The sequence below is a fragment of the Microplitis mediator genome, chromosome 11, assembly GCF_029852145.1.
Source record: "Microplitis mediator isolate UGA2020A chromosome 11, iyMicMedi2.1, whole genome shotgun sequence".
NCBI classification, from domain to species: domain Eukaryota; kingdom Metazoa; phylum Arthropoda; class Insecta; order Hymenoptera; family Braconidae; genus Microplitis; species Microplitis mediator.
In genome coordinates, this window is record NC_079979.1 from 9073990 (window position 1) to 9096620 (window position 22631).

Sequence of the window (22631 nt, forward strand, 5' to 3'; positions counted from 1 at the left end):
AGCAGATAACTTGTCGAAACGTGGTGCATTTACTTCTTTTACATATTATATTAAATCATCCCACAGCCATTCAGCAAGACTTACTGTCAAAAACTATGTTGCAGGACCATAGTAACGTGACATACAATGTAAGTTATTTTTAGTTTTACTCCAAAACTGTTCTGAATTCCGAAGTCGAGCGAAAAGCGTTGTTAAATTTGTTTCAAGTTGGCCACTTTTCAAATGCTTTAAATAACCTTCAGCTGTATATTTTTCACGAGGATTTGTAACATTTAATGTATGAAAGATACCATGACCAAGTTGCCGAATATTAGAATCATTCAATAAATAAAAGAGATATTGTTGATTTAAACGAAAACGTGGATCGGCTGACATTAATCTTGCTTTAATGTATTCAAAAGAGGTTATAGGTACTTTTCTGTCTTCATATTGACCATTTCTACCATAAGGGTATAAATCTGGAAAACATTGTAAATCGAGTGTTTTCATTCGATTATCCAATGCTTTATCATTGACTTTCAACATTTGATACATATTTGTTGAGGAGTCGTTAATTCTTTTATCATGAAGAGGATATATAGTGTATTGGGCATATTGCGATCCATCTGGGTCTGATACTGGAGTTAACATAACTCGCTGTCAAGTATCTTTACACTCCTTAATTTTATCGACTTCAACTTTTTCATCCATATTTTTATCGTCGTTTACTGACAAAGGTAACTTATTATCACAGTGATCTATAACAATATTCTCGTGTGTAGATAAAGATAGTTTGGTGTAGCTATGATCTTGATTAATATCTTCTCGCATTGATCGCAATGAATTACTATAGGAATGATCTTTAACAACTTGCATTGTTGATAAAGATATCTTTCTATTTTCATTGATATTAATTTTTTCTTTTTCCTCTTCTACTCCGATATTGTTTTTTTTTTTTTCATTTATAGTATCATCAATTGCCATTTCTTCTTCACCAGCATTTTTAACACTCACATTAAGTTCAGAAGTTTCCATATTTTCAATATTGATTTCGTTCACGTAATTTTCATCTTCACTACCTTCGATATGAAATTCAATATTTTTATTATCCAGCCAATCACGTAAATTACTGGAACATTCTGGTAATTTCATTTGAGCGTAGAGAACATTATTCTTCTTTAACCATATTAATGTTTTGAAAATTTTTTCTAAGTTAACCAAATTTTCCCATATAGTTTTTGATTTTGTAGGTATACTACGAACTACAATGTATAATTCGTGATTCATGTTTATTGGATCCGTCGTAGAACGAATTCTTTTTAACGTTTCTTCTATGGGTAAAGGAAGATGGAATATTTGACCTTTCAGTTTCTGTATTCGCATAGTATGTGGTAAATTTCTTTTAGCAACTGTTCCTAACCTTTGAACTACTTGAAATGATTTTGCTCGTTGAATAAGAATTTTTTCTACATCATTTAATGTAACTATTTCATTTGGCATTGTTCCGACGTACATATTATTTAATAAACAGGTTGGAGGTAGAATTTTTGAATGAATTTTCAATAAACAATAAGAACAAATGAAATTACTGTTCAGACTCGGGTCTTGTTCATTGATGAAATTAGTTAAATTATCCCATATTTCACCTGACATCGGATTACGCATTTTACTCAGATTATTGAAATTTTTTAAAAAACATAATTTTTGACAGGATATGCATTTGTAGCGAGGTAATTCCAAGGACCGCTTTGTAAATGCTGTAAATGCTGATTTGAATTCACTTTGTATTTTATCTTCGTTCAAACATGATTCATCTTGTTCTTTATCTAATAGGGTGGTCCTTATTTTGGACATTTTTGAATTTTTATGCTCCCAGAGGCTTATGTGGTTCGAAATAAATAAAAAAAAATATCCTCAAAGTTTCAGGTCTCTATCTCAATTTTAACCCGTGCCGCACAGCGATGTAAGTTTCCCATTTAAATAACACGGGGTTTTTGGCATTGAACGATTAAATTTTTATTCCGGCTAAAGTAATTGTTCGAAAAATTTGAAACTCTGTAGACTTTATCCTCATATTAGCAGCTACTCCTCAGAATTTTTACAGATTTTCAGCTACTATAATTTTGGGGGTCCAGCATGATGAAAAAAAAGAAAAAAATTATTTTTTTTATTTTTAGCTAAAATTTTTTTCAAATAACATATCAAATCAGTCTGCATCCTTATCAGAAGTTCTTACTTTTTTTTATTCTCACACCTAAGTGGGTGAACGGTATATCTTTGTTGCACTAATACAGTAATCAGGAACTTTGCATTAGTGTGCAGTAAAGTGTTCGTTAAAAGGATTTTTTAAATTTATTACGATTACCTCACAAACGGTTTCAATGACGGCAGAAAAAAATTCCCTCAAAGTTTGAGCTCTTAATTCCAACAGAACCACGTGTCGCAAATTTTGTTTTTGTGATTTTTTAAGTTTATTATATTTATTTATAAAAGAAATCTATTTTATTAATAATTCATTATAGTTAGGAAATTGTAAACAAATAATTATTTTGATATTATAATGCACAAAACTATCCACCTTTTGTTTATTATTTATTGCTTAAAACAAATAATAAACTTGAAGGTGACCAACTTATTTAAGCAAATATTGAAAGAAATTTAATTTATTGATAATATTTATCAACTGTTAAACTGAGACATAATATGATTAGTGGCATTGATATACCGATCTCAGATATCAATTGAATGCATTATGTATTTTTGAAAAAGACACATTGTCAAATAACATAAACAAAAATATTTCTTGAAAAAATCACAAAAAAAATTTTGCGGTAACTCTTCCCGTTAGAATTAAGAGCTTAAACTTTAAGGGAATTTTTTCTGTTGTAATTGAAAAAAAATGCTCCTGATTACTGTATTAGTGCAACAAAGATATGCCGTTCACCCACTTGGGTGTGAGAATGAAAAAAAGGAAGAACTTATGAAAAGGATGCAGGGTGATTTGATATGTTTTTTAATAAAAATTTTAGATAGAAATAAAAAAATTTTTTTTTTGTTTCTTTTCATCATGCTGTACCCCCAAAATTATAGTAGCTGAAAATCTGTAAAAATTCTGAGGAGTAGCTGCTAATATGAGGATAAAGTCTACAGAGTTTCAAATTTTTCGAACAATTACTTTAGCCGGAATAAAAATTCAATCGTTCAATGCCAAAAACCCCGTGTTATTTAAATGGGAAACTTACATCGCTGTGCGGCACGGGTTAAAATTGAGATAGAGACCTGAAACTTTGAGGATATTTTTTTTTATTTATTTCGAACCACATAAGCCTCTGGGAGCATAACAGTTCGAAAATGTCCAAAATAAGGACCACCCTATTATCTAATAATTTTCCTTCTTCTTTCATTTTATTCATTGTACTTATTAAAAATTGTAAGTCCGCGGTTTCCAATGCTTTATCCAATTTACTTAATTTATTAAGGATTTCTTTCATCCTATATATAAGTCGTTAAATATACCTTACAGAAGGAAAATGAGATGATAATATTTCGATACTAGTGAATTGCGACTTACAAGAACTGAAATCTTCGTAACAAAAGTGGTAGTGACCTAATTTATCAACTGAGTGATTCAAAAATAATTGTTTTAAGAATTGCGTAAAATTATTTAAATTTTTCGTTTTTAAGTTTTCCAAAAAGTTTTCATATTGTTGATATACTTCTTCTTCGAAATTAGTTCGACAATAGCTATTGCAATGCCATTTTTTTTCAACTTTTTTATCTTTTATTAACGGTAAAATATTCACAGACTGACCTAATGAGTTCATGGCAATACTTTGATTCTGTAAAGCATCGAATGAATATGATGTATCATAATAATATGGTTCAGTGGATTGATAATGAAGTGATTTACAACACATATTTTGGTAGTTGTTTATATCTTTTTTTGAATTAGAATTTAAATTTGAAAGATGGTATTCAGCTTTATTTCTTAATTTTCGTAACGTATATGTTAATATATTCATGTAATTTTTTCTCTGACACATACACCATTTAATAATTAATTGACCCTCTAAATAATTCTCAGCTGAATTGTTTATGTCCATGGCTAAAACTAGTCGCTTAATACACTCTTCAGCAGATAATTTCATTTTTATGTAACTTTTATTCATATCACTCCGACAATATTTTGCCAAAATTTTTTTGGCAGCAGTCACTTTTTGTTTCAGTGAAATTTCATTAGTTGTGTTATAACAATGATCAATTTTTAGTCTTTCGAATTTTTGTTTGTTTCTAGGATCGTTAGTTGTTGCTACGAAATTTTTCGTACAATCGTTTTGACTAATACTAACAATCGTCGACTCTGTGGCAGTAACTTTATTAAGAAAATCTGAAGTTTTTGGCCCTCCAGAAATTAAATTGTCGCCATCTTGGTTGGAAATAGGTTCTGTTTTAATTGTTTTTTTATTCAAGTCCAATGAGTCATTTTGTTTATTATCTAATAATGATTGGGACAGATAATTTTTTGAAATTTTTAAATTTTCTCTACGAATACGGGAACGGAGAGCTCTACTTTCTGCTATTTTAATTTGGTTTAGAGTTTTATGTCCTGATGAATTGATATATTTAAGAGTTGGAAATGATTTTAGCCCATTTGTTTGAAATATTGTGAATAAATGTGAACGCATAAGACGATGATCATAGACAGTATTCTCTGGCTTTTGTCTATATAACAAAGATACTGCAAATGCAATAGCAAACACACCACAGTCACTACCATTTGGTTGATTTTGTACTTTAAGATACACAACTGATGATGCTGAATTGATATCTAAGTATGGATATCATTTTTGTAAAAAAATTTTTTGATCATTATTTAATGTAAATTTATTTAAAGAATCATAAATATAAACTTTTTTTGTGTCATAATATGTACATATCCAATGTTTATCGTTGCTAAATAATATTTGAATGTGTTTTTCAAGTCCTGGAACAGGTATAATTTTTTCGGGTCTTGCTAAGTACAGTGTATCACGATGATCATAATTTGAACAACTGGCTAAGAGCAATTTAAATTGATAGATGTGTTCATCTTGTAGTTGATTACCATTTAACACCATATTTAAATAGTTTTCATGTATTAGCGGTAAAGTATTTTTGTTCTTAGTTTTTCTACGTTTTGATGGTGCTAATTGCTTTAATGCTCTAGAATTATTATCTTTTTTGACCAATTTATCTTTAATATTCGAATTTTTCTTAGATTGCTTGTCATTATCAACAATTGGTTTCATTGATTGATCATATTCATGAATCTTTAAGTTTTTTCTTTTAGAATTATTTTCTCTTTTGATCAATTTTAATGTACAATCACTGTCAATTTGTAGATTACATTTATTCGCAATTGTTGAATACAATCCATGCGTAACTGGTTTGTTAATTAGAACTGGTTTGTTCTTTGAAAAACCAGAGATAATCTTTTTCTGAAATATTCCAATCAAATGTGGGCGCATTTTATTATGATCATAAAGAAAGTTACTTATTATTGGCCACTCGCCCAAAGCTAAACACGTAGCGAATGCTATGGAATAAACACCACAATCATAATTATTTGGCTGAGCTTGTACATCAGGGAATTCAATTGTACTATCACTAAATATAAATTTGGGGTAAAATCTTTCTAAAACAATTTTATGATTATTGTGAAGAAAATTTTTTTTTGCTGAATCGAAAACATAATTTTTTTTTGTATCATAATAGCAGCAAACCCAATGATCAGTACCATATTTATCATTTGCATTATAATCATACGCCGTATCACGACTATGCAATATATGAATATGAGCTTTGTTAGGATCTAATTCATTAATTAATTCTGGATGTTGAACATACCAACTTTCTAAAAATGTATACCCAAATTGTTTATGGAGAAGGAATGCAAAATAATCAATATGATGATCTTCTAGTAATCCATTCGTAACTATAGTAGAAAAATCTAGTTGATTTAATGCTTCCATGTTTTGTGAGAGGTAGTTGGAAAAATAATCAGGTTCAAAATAAAGACAATAAATAAAACTTTTTTGTGGATGATAAGTATCAATTTATTATTATTAAAATTTACAATAATTGCTTAGAAAATGATTAATACTGAAAATAAAAAACAATATTTTCTTAAATAAATTAAATTACTTTAGATTAATAAAATGTGGAAATAAAATTTCATATCTTTGAAAATTTAATTATAATAAAAATAAATTTTTAAATAAATACACTATTTTTGAGTCACACAGTAGACTCTTTTTCAGTGTCGCACTGCGGACAATTTATTTTCAGTCGCACAGCAGACTATTTTTGATGTCGCACGGCTGACAGTTAATTTTTAATCGCACAGCAGACTATTTTTCAGTGTCGCACTGCAGACAATTTATTTTCAGTCGCACAGCAGACTATTTTTCAATGTCGCACGGCTGACAGTTTATTTTTAGTCGCACAGCAGACTATTTGTAAGTGTGACACACAGCTGACAAATTTGATCACACAATTTTGTTACAGAATAAGTTTGAAATTTTTTTTTTTAATTTATCAAACTCCTTATAATAAAAAAAAAATAATATTTAAATCAAAAATTGCAACTTAGTTGCAAATTTCTTCAGAAGATTGTATTATTCCAAATTAATAACGATTAAAAGTCATTAATAGGGAATATATATATTATTCACATGAATAATAATTGTAATTATTATTCCAAATCAATAACTATCAATAGTTATTGATAGGGAATATATATTATTCACACGAATAATAATTGCAATGAGAATTTTAAATATTTACTATTTAATTCTTACGAATATAATAAATATATTATTGAATGTAGAATCACAGGTTAGAATAAGTATTGTTGTTAACAACGTTATAACTAACTATAAAGGTCATTTTCATGAACATGCTTGTCACAATCCTGGCAGCTGCAATAGTTCGTCACATTTCCGAAGTAAACGTTTGAGCTCAATTGGACGTCAAGTTTTGGACAAGTTTCTGACTGAGTAATTTTTGCGTGCTCTTTCGGAAATCGCTGAAAAAATATTTGTTCATTTTTACGGTAAATATCTGCAAACTTATGTTGTAGAGTTTTTAATAAGACCGCAACGCCCTTAATAGCCACTTTAGCTTGAAATTGACTGTGATTTGACGTTAAAATTGCCTGAAATCTGCTGCCCGAATTCGTCGATAATTCGAAAGTAAAAGTTGAAAAAAAATTTGCGGTTAACTTTTGCTTAATTTAGAGGTAACTTTTATTAGAAAAAAAAAGTCAGTAACGTTCGTTGTTATTATTTCAGACGGTTAGCAAATTTATACAAAAAATCGTTTAAAATTTTACGGTAAACGAATACTTTACAATTTCCAAGTCAAATTAAGAATAAAAAATTAATTTAAAAATTTGCCTGAAAATTGACGAAAAATTGTTTCTAGTTAACTTTTGAAGTGAATTTGCATTCTAGTTCGGGTAGTAAATTTACGTCTAATTGTATAGAAAGTTGTGTATGTATAAATTCTCGTCAAAAACGGAAAAGTTCAAATTTGACGGATATTTGAAGGAAAATTCAAGGAAACTTTTGTAAGTAAACTTTTGCTAAACCAAACTGTGCTATTAGGGACGGTGCAAATTGACAGATAAATAACCGCTAATCTTGCGATACAACTCTTGTTGACATGCTGCAATCCAAGTACGGCGAAAAATTTGTCGATTACGAATTGACGACAACTTGCAGCTAAATAGTCGAAACTTCTTGATACCAACTTATATTTGAGAAACTTCCCTGGTAGCCACATCTCGCTCAGTAAGTTTCTGCAGTGAAACATTTCCGGCTAACTTTTTGCTCTTAAGTTCAATTCAGATTCCAGTCATACCTTGAAGTTAGCTTGCGGTTATGGTGGCTATCAGGTTTTTTTTTGCTATTTCGTTTGTTCTTAATTGTTTGATAAAAATCAACTTTTGTTCGATAAAAAAAATGTTTGTTGGACATTATTTATTTAGCAATTAATTTTTTAATTAAAATTACATCACGTAACTGCTCGTTTAAATAAATCCTTCTGCGCATGCGCGAATTTTGAATCGACTGCGCGGAATATTTAAAAATATAATAGTTTCTGAGAAATTTGTGGTAAACTTGTAGGCAACAGTTACACGAGCTGGAAGATGTCGACAAGTTTCTCGGAAAGTTGCCATCAATTTATGGAAATGCCAACTTTTGCGGCCAACTTGGCGACAGGTTGCGGCAGTAGGTTGTCGACAAGTTGCGGCCAACTTGGCTATCAGGGACAATGTAATGCTGCAGCTCGTTACTGAAATGATAGCAACTGTATAAATTGCAGGTAGTCAATGTTTATTTACGCATGACATTGTTGGTAAAAAGTAACTGAGTTACATTATCGACGACTTACTTCGTCAACTTTTCAATCTATGCGGCAACCCAAGAGACCAGAGTTTCAGCTCAAAAATTGAAATGAAACTTTTGACATCTCGATTACGTACAGTAGATATAAAAAATTTCAGTTCAACTTTTTAGCTCTTATATCCGTACAATAACATTCACGTGGGAGAGAGCAAAAAATTGTAATGAAATTTTTTATTTGTACTAGACGTCATCAAGATGTCAAATGTTTCATATCCATTATTGAGTTGAAAATGTTGATCATATAGGGAGTTTTCACTGAAGTCAATTTTTGCTCCCTTAATTTTTTATCTCTCATATATGTGAAACATCTACTTTAATTTGATTGTTAATTGAGCTAGCTGGCTATTTTGAAATATGTTTTCAATACATAGATAACTTAGTTTTAGTCGTCATGTAACCAACAATTACATAGAATAGACTTGCTTTAAGTTGATGTCAAATTTAACGTCACTCTGTGATACCAATCCCTGAAAGCCACAGTCTTAATACAATCGCTTAATAAGTACTGCAGTGAAACACTTACGGCTAAATTAACGACAATTTTCTGGCAAGCCTTGGCTGGATAATACTTGAGTGTAAGTTGATGCATATTTACTGCTGTCATCTGAATGTAATTTGACAAAAGAACTTGCCGTCGATTTGAAGTGAAACTTTCAATCAACTTAACGTCATTGTCTGACAGTAACACTTGTAGTCAAATTGAATAAAAAGTTACAGAAAATTTACTGTCAACTTAAAGGTAACTGCTTGCTCTCCAACACTTTCCTTTAAGTTGCCTTCAGAATACGGCAGCAACTTGAAGTTAACTTGTGGATAAGGTGGCTATCAGGGTAACATTTTCAATGAACAACTCTTACGGTAACGGCCATAGATTACCATACGAGCCATAGTTCAATTGATTTGGTTATTGATGTTAATTTTCTGAAGTGCGCGCTAAAAAAACCATAAAACAAAGGACTAACAATATAACATTGTAAAGCTGATCATCATTCACTTGCTGACAACAAAAGAGTAAGTACAGTGTCCATTTTTATTTTTTTACATTAAAATTTCCTGGGATATTCATGATTCTGAAAGTATTAGACAATTAAAAAATACAAAATTGTTGGATGTCTACTACTTTAATTATCATCAATATTTGAAGTAAAATTAAAATGAAAATAATTTCACTTCCCTGATAAAAAAAAATGATTTAATCCATGCTAAGTGTCGATCTATATATTGGTCTATCCAAATTGTTTTTAATCATTTTAAATTGCTTAGAATCATTTCAAATAATTTTTCTTAATCAGGGTTTTGTTATACAATCAATTGAATTTACGTAAAAAAGTAAAAATTTTATAAAATTATTAATTATGTTTTTTTTTTTTTTATTTACAGAACAACATGAATAACAACGAAAATTCTAATCGTAAGTGCATTAAGTTCATCAACACAAATAATTATATGTATACATATATTCATCTATATATATTCATTTGTATATATGTACATGCAGAATAAAATGCTGCTTCGGCATAAAAATTATTTCTCTAAGAAAAAATTTTCTTCGTCGAAGGCAATCTCATTTACTGTATGTATTGTAACGAGGTTTATAAATCCTCATTATCGTACCATACCCAGGGTAGTTACCATATGCTATCTGGTTTACCCGCTCGATTATATTCAATTATTATTATTATTTAATAATCCCTCTCCATTTGTATTTTTGATGGAAGGGATGCGCACCACGTCGACGCGTAAGCATCGACGTAAATCTATAAAAAGGCTTGCGCGCCGATAATTACCAGCTTTTTCTCAACTTTACTACCACTATGAATTTGTAATAAATACAGTTTATTCTCTTAACTCTTTTCTTTTAACTTTTAATTACCTGTTTACGCCTGAGTATTCAGTAGTATTTAAGTATACTTTTTAAATAATAGAATAATCATTAACTGCAATGATTATTCTCGTGTATACCTGCTACACTTCCTAGCCTACATACCTTCCTGTAGAAGACGGCAACCCCGTAGAGGTGCATACCTGCTGTATCCTCATCCTAGCCTATAGTACCTGCCTATAGAAGACGGTAACCCCGTAGGATGTATACCTGCTACATCCTTTTCCTACAATACCTGCTTATAGAAGCGTGTACCTGCCACGACCTTTTCCCACAATACCTGCTTGTGGAAGCGCGTAACTGCCGCGATATTTTCCTACAATACCTGCTTGTAGAAGCGTGTACCTGCCACGATATTGTCCCACAATACCTGCTTGTGGCAGCGCGTACCTGCCTCGACCTACCCTGTAATACCTGCTTACAGAAGCGCGTACCTGCCGCGATAATCATCTACAATACCTGCTTGTAGCTATACCAGACAATTGTGATACAGAGCTCACAATTGTCTTAATTATTTACTGCTCTCATTCATCGATACCAGTGAACCAACACCTCACAGGTAAGTATAATAACACTATTAGTATACCTTTGTAATTTCTTGTGCTTCTCACTAGTTTGGCTTATTTTGCAAACACCTGTAGTCTACTCTCTTTCTTTCTCATATATTACTTATATATAACAAGCCCCACGACTCCCGATCCTTTATATGCATTTCGCATATATAAATCTATGGCCAACCGGTCGTCTGGTCCTTACGAACCGGGTAACACCAGGATCAGTACCAAATAATTAGCTTACTAGCTAAAAGGGACACGGGCCCATTTAATTTTTAAGCCGAAGCAGCATTTTATTCTGCATGTATATATATTTAAATTTATAAATATATATACACAAACTTATCAATTTCAATTTTTTCACCAAAATAATAATGCAATTCTGTTTTCAGAACAAAGGGAGCTGATCGAAGCTAGTGCGGCCGTTGAAGCGGCCATCGCCAGATTTTATAGGGTTGCCCGCGGCCGAGGCCAGCATGCGTACCAGCCGCCATTCCCACGGAACAGCCCTATTGACTGGCAGCTACCGCCACCACCACCACCACCACTACCAGCTCAAGCAGCTGCAGCCGCAGTTTCAGCAGCAGCAATCGCTGCTCCAGCAGCCGCAGTTCCAGCAGCAGCAACCGCTGCTCCAGCAGCAGCAATCACTGCTCCAGCAGCTGCAAACGCTGTTCCAGCAGCAGCAAACGCTGTTCCAGCAGCCGCAGATGGTATGTTGGATAAAGGGTTGTCAACTTTTGAATTGAATTTTTTAATTAATTTATCGCTTAAAATTTTGAATTGAAAATATTTGAATTAAGAAATTAATTTCGATTTGATCTTTAAAAGTCTTGATTAATAATGTCAATTAAAATCATTCGTTAAAGTTTTTTCAATCACAAAATTAAATTGATTTGTTGATTTAAAAATTCAATTAATTATTGACTTGTTATAAGTAATTATTGACTCCATTATATTATTGCATTGTTAATTTCAGATTAAAGAATTAATCGTATTATCCTCATCAATAATGAAATTTTACATGAACAAGTGGTTTTAAATAACAAAGCGAATTTTAAACTGATAATTAGACATAACTTAATTGAGAATAGAAAAATTTTTATTTACTAAATTTAGATTTATTAGTAATTAATTGAAACATTTAAATCAGTAGATAAAGTTTAAATTTCTATTCGAAAATATTAAAATTGGTAATTTGAATCAAAATCACTATTTAAAACAAATTTTAGTATAAATAGAGTTTTAAATTTATATTTTTTGATGGACAACAAATAATCATGTAATGCATTAAACATGGAATGGAGAAAGATTCCATTTTTTTCCAAATTTGGAAAAAAATGGAATTAGATAAAAATTTAACATCTATTCAACGGTCTAAAGTAGAATATACTTGCATCAACTTTACTGATGAGCCCAACAAGTATATTCGGGGCGAAACCGTTTTGAAATAAAAAGTAATTGTCGTGCTAGCACAGAGTGGCTAGCCAAAAAATTACAATAAATAGGATTGGAATGCCATTGAAGATCAAAAAATATTAAAACACCAATCGAAAAATATATGAATGCATTAGCATTCATATATATTAAAATAAATAACAACAAATAATTTAAATTTATAATTAGAACTATGTTAATTAATATAGTTTTAACTTCAATTAATAATAAAGACATTATTAATTATTAATTAAATTTTTAAGTAATAATTGAAAATGTTCTAAACGGTGATTGAAGTTGAAATTACTAATCAAAACATGTTCTATTGTTAATTTACAATTTAATCAGTAATTAATGATGTTTTAATTACGAATTTAAATTTAAAATAACTTTTAAAAAAATTTTAATTATTTATTAAAGATTTGATAGCTAATTAAAAACGTCTTGATCATTAATTTAAGTTAGAATTATTAACTAAAATTGTTTCAATAATCAATTTAAAACTCAATTTACACTTAAAAACGTTTCAAATAATCTTTTAATGGAAATTATCGATTTAAATAATTTCCAATTGGAAATTTAAACTTAAGCCGGTAATTAAAAGCTGTAATTAATAATTTAAATCTAAATTCACTAAATAAAAATTTTTACAATTGTCAATTAATATACGTTTAATGATCAGTTTAATATCGTTTCGTAATTTGGAATTTAATTATTGATAAAAATACTATAGTCAATTATTACTTATGATTAATTAATAAATAATCTATTTTCATTAATTAATAAATTAGTAATATGTAAACAAGTAATTTAATTTTAAAAGATTTGTTTCATTCATTTGCTTTCAGATAATTATCCTCATAGATGGGCGGCAAGAGGTGTTCGTCGGGGGCGGAACCGTGGTAATCGGAGGGGAAATAGGGGTGGCCGAAAAAGTTGGGGGTATACGAAAGTCTATTATCTTTCATAAATTTAAAAAATATGATAATAAAATATGGTTGTGCGTTTTAAATAAAAAAAAAACCCCCCACAAAATGAATGTTTTTCCATTTTTTATTTTTTTTTAACTTCCCGCTACCAAAAACCTAAAATTTTCAACAAAAAAGAAATTATTGTCAATGAAAGCCACCTTTTCCACAAGTTAACTTCAAGTTACTGCCGTATTCTGAAGGCAACTTAAAGGAAAGTGTCGGAGAGCATGCAGTTACTTTTACGTTGACAGTAAATCATTTATTAACTTGAATTTAATTTGACTACAAGTGTTACTGTCAGACAATCACGTTAAGTTGATTGAAAGTTTCACTTCAAATTGACGGCAAGTTCTTTTGTCAAATTACATTCAGATGACAGCAGTAAATTTGCATCAACTTGCACGCAAGTATTATCCAGCCAAGGCTTGCCAGAAACTTGTCGTTAAGTTAGCCGTAAGTGTTTCACTGCAGAACTTGCTAAGCAATTGTATTGTTACAGGAAACTGTTACAGGAAACTGGTCATTTGATTCAAATTCAACATGAATGTCTACTGGTCCAGATTTGATTGCTTCATTTTGTTTTGAACAATCGATTATGTAGAGTGATGCTTCTTCCAAAAATCCTGCTTTAGTCAACAATGGTTCCGGCTCTTTATTATAGTATGACGTTTGAAGTAGATATGCATTAATATCAGTGTTTGATCTGATGAGAATTAATTCATGCTTAGTCGTAGTGGGGATTTACAATATAAATTCAGTTTTTCGTTCCGATTCTGTTTAGTCCTTCATCAACTCTATCTTGAGTGGTAGTGTTGAGTTGTTTACGCTAATTCAGTGTACTTGTAAAAGAATATTGTGTTGGAGTGTTATGTGTTATTTGAAGCAGTTTGAAGAAAAATCATATCGTAAATATCATCTGTTATTCTTTTTCTATTTCATCTAAATTAAATGACTGTAACATAATAGATTTTTTTTTCAAAATTTCACAGTGGGAAAAATGGATTTCGCAAAAATTAATGAAACCACTACCTTAAAGAAGGTTCTACTCAAGAAAAAAATTTCCGAATTAAATGTCAATGGTGAATATCAAGTCACTAAGTTAAAGCTGGCTAGCGTCAAATCTAAACCAAGTTTCGAGGCATCGCTTAATAATGAATTTTGTGTTGATCTACCATGGCATACTACAGCAGCTATTCATGAGGATTTATCAGTTTTGCAGACATTGAATGAGCTAATTGACGAAAGAAACTTATTTATTCGATACCTTGGTGGACAACATGATATGTTGCAACTCTTCATGAATAGTCCAGTCGGCAAGTGATTTAAATGGCGGTCCTAGTAGATTAAGCGAGGCGGAGACCGATTTTGACGATTTTTTTTTTGATTCCGCACTAAAAGAGGATTTCCAAAAAAGTTGAACAGGTTTCCCGTATTGCTTTTGATTATTTAAATATTTAAAAATTAGTACTTAGTTAACTTTTAAATATCTCGGAAACTATAGGGAAATCGGGAAATAAAATGTAGAGAAATAATCAAAGAAAAAAATGAGACCAATCCGAAGTCTATACGACTAATCGTTTACGAGATATGATTTTTTTAATGCAAATTAATTTTTCGCCGCGCGCGCGGGAGTAAACAATTACCTGGAACTTTTTGAAAAATGCATAAATTAATAAAAATTTTTTTCTAATTCGTAGTTCTTACAATTCAAGCCGATAAACGAAAAGTTTCAAATCGAAAAAATAATTTTTTCGATTTTTTACATTAAAAAAACCATTTTTTGGTTTTTTGGATTTAAAAAATCAAAATTACCAAAAAAATTTTTTTGATGCAAATACAATTATTCTATTAGTTAAAATATACTCCCTAAATAAAAAAATAATCTAAAAAAAATTTTTTTTCGACAAAAAACAATCGATTGAAAATTTTAAATTTTATGTCGCTGGCCCTATCCATTTAATGAGTAAGACAGAGATAGCAATATATGTCTGTCACTCTGATCGCTGGTCAAGCGCCGCTAGTGGGGGATTCACAATAATAATAAAGATATATACGGTGGTCATAATTCGAAATATTCAAATCGTTTTATTTTTTTTTTATACTCCAAACTTTTGTAACAGAAATTTTTTTTTTTATTCAAATATTTTTTTTTTCTTTAATTTCTTCTGTGTGTAAACAAATTTTTTTTTTTACAAAACTTTTTTTGCAAAAAAAAATTATTTATCTGAAAAATTATAAAAATATTTCACATATTTTCATGTTTCTGTTAACAGTGTTCGAAATATATATTTTCAAAGAATAATTTTCAATCGATAAAAAAAAATAATTTTTTTTTGCAAAAAAAGTTTTGTAAAAAAAAAAATTTGTTTACACACAGAAGAAATTAAAGAAAAAAAAAAAAAATTTGAATAAAAAAAAAAATTTCTATTACAAAAGTTTGGAGTATAAAAAAAAAATAAAACGATTTGAATATTTCGAATTATGACCACCGTATATATCTTTATTATTATTGTGAATCCCCCACTAGCGGCGCTTGACCAGCGATCAGAGTGACAGACATATATTGCTATCTCTGTCTTACTCATTAAATGGATAGGGCCAGCGACATAAAATTTAAAATTTTCAATCGATTGTTTTTTGTAGAAAAAAATTTTTTTTTAGATTATTTTTTTATTTAGGGAGTATATTTTAACTAATAGAATAATTGTATTTGCATCAAAAAAATTTTTTTGGTAATTTTGATTTTTTAAATCCAAAAAACCAAAAAATGGTTTTTTTAATGTAAAAAATCGAAAAAATTATTTTTTCGATTTGAAACTTTTCGTTTATCGGCTTGAATTGTAAGAACTACGAATTAGAAAAAAATTTTTATTAATTTATGCATTTTTCAAAAAGTTCCAGGTAATTGTTTACTCCCGCGCGCGCGGCGAAAAATTAATTTGCATTAAAAAAATCATATCTCGTAAACTATTAGTCGTATAGACTTCGGATTGGTCTCATTTTTTTCTTTGATTATTTCTCTACATTTTATTCTTAATTTTTTTTCCCGATTTCCCTATAGTTTCCGAGATATTTAAAAGTTAACTAAGTACTAATTTTTAAATATTTAAATAATCAAAAGCAATCCGGGAAACCTGTTCAACTTTTTTGGAAATCCTTTTTTAGTGCGGAATCAAAAAAAAAATCGTCAAAATCGGTCTCTGCCTCGCTTAATCTACTAGGACCGCCATTTAAATCACTTGCCGACTGGACTAGAAAGGGTAGAACTAATTTTATAAGTAATAGATATGTATGTACTTAAGATATTTAATAAAATTGAATTTATAATGAACTCAAATTGTATCAATTTATTTATACTATAGTAATTTTTAGTTATAAAGAATAAAAGAAAATTAGGAGACATTCAACCCGATTATAAAAATAGTTAGAGGATATTCTAAAGTTTATAGAAATAATAATAATCTTAATATTTCCTCGAGAATTTCTTATTTTATTTAATGTTTCATGATGAGGTGTTCGTCTGGGCATTGCATGCTATGACCAAGGTACTATTTTGTAGGGGATTCAATTCTCTACAGAATAAACTTTTGATCGAATGAAAAACATCAGCCAATTTTTTCTGCGACCATTTGAACCTATTATAGTGCACCCGCTTATAACGCGCCCGCTTATAACGCGCCCTCTTATAACGCGCCCGCTTATAACGCGCTCGCTTATAACGCGCCCGCTTATAACGCGCCCGCTTATAACGCGCCCGCTTATAACGTGCCCGCTTATAACGCGCCCGCTTATAACGCGCTTATTCAGTTGCAGTGTGAACATGCTCCTAGACTAGTGGGTTCTATTTTTAATAAAAAAAATAAAATGGTTATTCTTTTAAAACGGAAAGCTCTGACTATAGCTGAAAAAATGGAAATTCTTCAAAAATATGATAATAACAATAAGCTGATAAAGCGGAAAACATTGGTTAAACAGCTTGGGATTCCAGACTCAACTCTCAGATCTATTGTTAAGAGTCGCGAACAAATTAAAAAGAACGCTTTTAGTGGTGTGATGAAACGTCAAAAAATTCGTGCAAGAAAATATGATGAGTTAGAAAAAATGTTATTGCTATGGTATAATCAAGCTAGCACATCAAAAATTCCTGTGAATGGTTCAGTGTTGCAGAATAAGGCTCAAGAAATAGCATCCCTGCTAGGTTTAGAATTTTCTGGATCAAACGGATGGCTTGACCGCTTTCGACAGCGTTATGATATTGTTTATTAACAAATTTCAAGAGATCCTGAGTTAGTAGATGCACCAAGGATTGCTACCTTGAACACCAGCATTATTTCAAAATTAGTTAATCAATACACTCTAATGTTTGCGATGCAGGATGAAATTGACATGGCAAAATCTTCCAAAGTCGAACGTGTTTGAATTCCAGGAAGAAAAACAAGAAGTATGCTGAAAAAATGAAAAATAGTAAAAAGGCGTGGGAATAAATATTTTGTAAAGTGGTTAGGATTTGATAGCTCACATAATAGCTGGGTAGACAAATCAGATTTATAAAAACTTCATTTTTTTTTAAGATAATTTTTATATGAGACGTACTTTAATGAATAAATAAAAAAATTTTTTTTAATACAAAATGTGTTATTTATTTTTTATTACTATTTTTTACAAATTTATTTTTTATTATTATTTTTACAATGTTTTTAATTTATAAGTGTTAATATTAATGATTATACATTATTTTCTTCTACTTCCATATACCCCCATGGTAAGGTATCTGTCAAATTCTCAAGTAGACGTCTTTTATCATCATTCCAACTTAATGCTAGTTTTTGTTGTAAAACCGTCTTAACAATATGTTTATCACTTTTGATTAGCCATTCCTTTTCTATAACGTTACAATGTTCTAAAAGACATTTTTTAAAATCATCAAACTCAATCCTTCTTAAAGTTGAACTTTTAACCCCTTTGGCTCTTTTTTCAACTCTATTATCTTTATATTTTCTATATGTATAAAGCTTAGCTCTTAAACCTACAAATTCCTCTATAATTTTACCATTAGTTTCATCTTTCATAAGACCTATTACTTTTTTATTTTTTAATGGAATATTATATACATTATTTGGAGAATAATCAGATGTATCAAATTTATGAATATCGCGTTTAATAATTTCGTAGATATTAGGTACTGTAAAATGATAAATAAGACTATCAGTATCTGTATACATTAATTTTGAGGTCTCATTATGAAAATTTTTCTTTACATAATTATAATGGAAATCATAGATGAATGTTTAAGCTAAGTCAAGTATACTGAATCCAATATAGATAGGCTTTGTAAAATGTACATGAACGTTTTTTAATTCAATTATTACCATGTCTTTGCCAAAAACAGTTAAACTATGAAAGTTAGGTTTAGAAATTAGAGATTTTGCACCATAACGTCCTGTCCATTCTGTTACTATTCTAATTTCTTTATGTTTTCTAACATTTTCTATTGTTTTTCCAAATACAGCATTATTCGTAAGCTTGAAAAAGTTTTTCTCAAATTCATTCTTAGCATTTTTACGACAATCAGTATTTTTATTAATGTATGGCTGTAACCAAGCTGATTGTTCGAAGCTTAGAACACGGTGAACTCTTACGAGTTTCATACCTAACTGAATACACTGCTGTAAATTCTTATAATGAATAACATATCTTTCTTTTGAATATAAAGTAGTAATTAATTTAGATTGCTTACTGTTTGGTGGTGCAAAATGCTCAGGACATAATGGTAGATCTTTATGCAGACCATGAAGCTCTATCGGATATTCTAAATCTACCTCTAGTATATAAACTTTTGATTCGTTCGAATTAAAAATACTATCTATATTGTCTACAGTTATATTGTCCACCCATTTGAATGACTTATATGGTAAGGGCATACTCATTGCAGCTTCATATAAATTATTCACATCAAAATACATTAAATAAGATTCAGGTTCATTCGGATTAAAGTCATCACCCATAAATCGATTATTAGCCACAGCATGACGATTCGTACACTGTGACACACCACCTCTTATGCCTTTTTCTATAAATAATACCATTTCAGCATCATCTAGCAGTTCTAATTGAATACCAGTAAGCTTTAACATAGCATCAAAGGCTAATCCTGGTGCTGTATAATAATGAAGGGGATCTAAATTATAAGTATTGTAACAACTACGTCGAAAATTTTCAAAAATATCAGCTAATAATAACACATCGGTTTTTAAATACAAATCAGAATATTCACCGAGTGTTTTAATGTTAAATTTACTCTAAACTAATTTTGCATGATCATAATCTTCGTCAGATATATTATTATCATTTAGTTTGGAATAAAAAAATGATTTTTGAGGCAATTTATCTTCATTTAACTTTACTATTGAATCTATGTACTCATACGGAAATACTCCTTTACGAGTGGCTAAACTAAACTGCTCATGATCAGAGTAATACATTCGTGTAATTTGTTTGTCATTATCTGTAAGATATGATGCTAGTTTCTCGAGACCAGATGCCATGAATCGAAATGAGTCAATAAAACGCAATTCAACTAATGTATTTTTAATAGACTTTGTAAAAGATATATAACGTTCTTTATTAATGGGTAAAACAGTAACTGAACCTTCAAAACCTGTGACTAATGATTTAATAATAAAATGTGAATTGTAACCTGTTAAGTTATTGTAACGGGGTAAATTGAATTTACCGCGTTCAAATAAATTCAAAATAAAATCTATTGTTCACACCGTCGATATAGTTGCAATACCACCCAGGGTTATCCGCGTAGGTTGCGACTAGTCGACCGGGGAGTGAAAATTGGAGGCTCGTCTGTCAGTCCCCAATTAGCGTTAAGTAGGAGTGACCGATAACCGAAGACACCCGAAGTCATACGGGGTGTAAGATTTTATAAACGGAAGCCGGAACGGAGAGCGGCACTTGTCACGAGAGCGACCGGACTGGAAAGACGCATAAAAGTTAAAGTTGAAGAGTAAAGACTCCATCAACCGACGCCGTAAATTAAATCAACAGGTAATTATTTATTCGCACTTGGGTTTTCGATTGTGGAACCAAGCGATAATTATTTGCAATTCGTATATAAAATATCAGGCAGGTAGCCGGTATTTCCCTGGCAAAATTACTTATTGTATTTGAAAAGCAGGTGAAGGAGAGAACGCGGGTTGGTGTGAGAGAAAGAGAGAGAGGACAAGTACCGGACAAGACCAGACAATAAAACACAAAAGAGACGGACAAAAAGGAAAATACCCGAAACTCAGGACGTGACCAGGACAATTAAAACGACGAGGACAAAAAACAGCGAAAAATTAATTATTGTAAAGGTATTTATATAAATTTATTCCAGGCCGGAAGCCGGAAAAATTTATTAAGTAATTAGTCGTATATCTGGTATTGTCGCGTCGAAATTAAATTGGGAAATTAACATTTATAAATTTGGCTAGAATTAAAATAGATAAATTAATCAAATTAATGGACTCCAGGCAGGTTGCCGGAGCTATTGCGTAGTAAAATATTTCCAGGCAGTTCGCCGGAAATGTTCCAGAAATTTCCAGGTAGATCGTGTAATTCACGTACCGGAAATTATTGAGTCTAGTCAATAATAGAGTCCGTAGAATAATTAAATTGATTAATAAGATAATTTAAAATTAATTAAAACTAAAATAAAGAAAGTTAATGTCTCGGTAATAAACATCAAGTCCGTAGTCAAGGTCACCGGTAGTGACAAGTCAAATTATTAATTAAGGGAAATTTAATTTAAACAAAATAATTAATTAAATAAATAAAAGAATTAAATTAAGTGAAGTAAATAAATGGATAAACGGGAAAAGGAAATTTAAGAATGGAATCGTTGATAAAATAATCGAGTATTTGAAGGAAAGAAACGTTGATAAAAGTTTTGGGAAAAATTTTCAAAGAGTAAAATTTAAACGCGTAAGGGAGTTAATGATATAATTAAAATACACAATTGATTAATTAAATCAATCTTTTAATTCAAATATTTAATTAATTAATTTGATTATTAAAAAGGAAAAGTTGTGGAGGAAATTAGTCGATGGCAGGACGCCATTTAGTAATAAAATCAGTGTGAGTGTAAAATAGTCCAGGGGACTGAGTGAGTGTGTGTGTGGAATAGATCAGGATGATCAAGATTTTAGGAATTAGAAAATAAGGTCTCGCGAAGGTTAAGCGATTTTAAATTTAGTTCCCAAAGGTAGTTGGCTAATAAGGTCTAAAAGTGTGTGTGTGTGATATGCCAAAGGTAACGGCTATGTTTTAATTATTGCGGGTCATAAATAATAAAAGGTTTAAAATAAAGGTTTATATAAAATAAGGTTTATAAAAGGTTATAAGGTTTATAAAAGGTTATAAGGTTTATTAAGGTATATAGTTATAAGGTTTAAAAAGGTTTATAAGGTATAAAGTTTATAAGATAAAGGTTACAAGGTTTAATTAAATAAAAGGTATAAAAGTGAAACGTTAAACAATATTAATTTATTTATAAATTATCCTTCCTCATCCTTCTCTTACAATTAAACAAAATTACACCGACCCTGACGATCCAAGATCCGGCTCTGGGAGGCCGTTATTACTTCCAGTGGCGCCCTTAGTAAGGACGACCAGAGTAGCAGCTTAGCCCTGTTATATTATGAAAGATAATAGGTATTTTGTGAGATTGTTTGTAATTTAGATTACATGAATTATGCGCAGGCCCGCGATATTTTCCGGTGAAATGACAATGATCACGACATTTATTAGCATTAGAATCGATTATTTTCCCACAAATATGACAATCTTTTGTTTCATTATGATATCTTTTTTCATCGGTATTGAGTGGTTTTATAGGTATAGGATTTTTGAGTTTAAAATCAACTTTTCGTCCCAAAATTTCCAACTCCTTAATAAACCATTCAATACAATCAGAAGAGCGTTTGAGCTCAAACTTTGATAACGAAGAATCATAATTACACAAGACATAATAAGCTATACTATAAGGAACGTGTTTTTCAGTACCATTATCAGATTCATGAGTACATTCTAAATCGGCGTAGACAACAAATGGAACAGGATCTTTATATTTAAAATTTTTAAATTTCAATGTTTTATTGTCTTTGTCAGACAAACTCATTCTAATCTTATTAAATTTAATACAGTCTAATTTATATTTTTCTAGAGAATTTTCATATCTAAAATGACACAAGCATCTCTCACAAAACCATAATTTACTTTTACTTTTTGATATTTGGCTTTTTACTAAACGTGATAAATTTTTTATTAAAGTGAAATGGAAAATTGGTCTGTAGCTCTTAAGATTATC

The 22631-nt window shown here is 30.2% G+C and overlaps 1 protein-coding gene across 1 annotated transcript; it reads left to right on the forward strand.

Moving 5' to 3' along the window:
- Positions 1–9815: 9815 nt before the first annotated feature.
- On the forward strand, positions 9816–14594 carry LOC130676946 (uncharacterized). Its single transcript, XM_057483456.1, has 3 exons — positions 9816–9840; positions 11258–11578; positions 14263–14594. The coding sequence occupies exons 1-3, from the start codon at positions 9816–9818 to the stop codon at positions 14592–14594; spliced, it is 678 nt and encodes a 225-aa protein (XP_057339439.1).
- The last annotated feature ends 8037 nt before the right edge of the window (positions 14595–22631 follow it).

Coding starts and splice junctions, on each gene's coding strand:
- LOC130676946 (XM_057483456.1), top strand. CDS start 9,816: ATGAATAACAACGAAAATTCTAATC. Junction 9,841..11,257: donor TAACAACGAAAATTCTAATC/GTAAGTGCATTA, acceptor TTCTGTTTTCAG/AACAAAGGGAGCTGATCGAA. Junction 11,579..14,262: donor TGTTCCAGCAGCCGCAGATG/GTATGTTGGATA, acceptor AAAATTTCACAG/TGGGAAAAATGGATTTCGCA.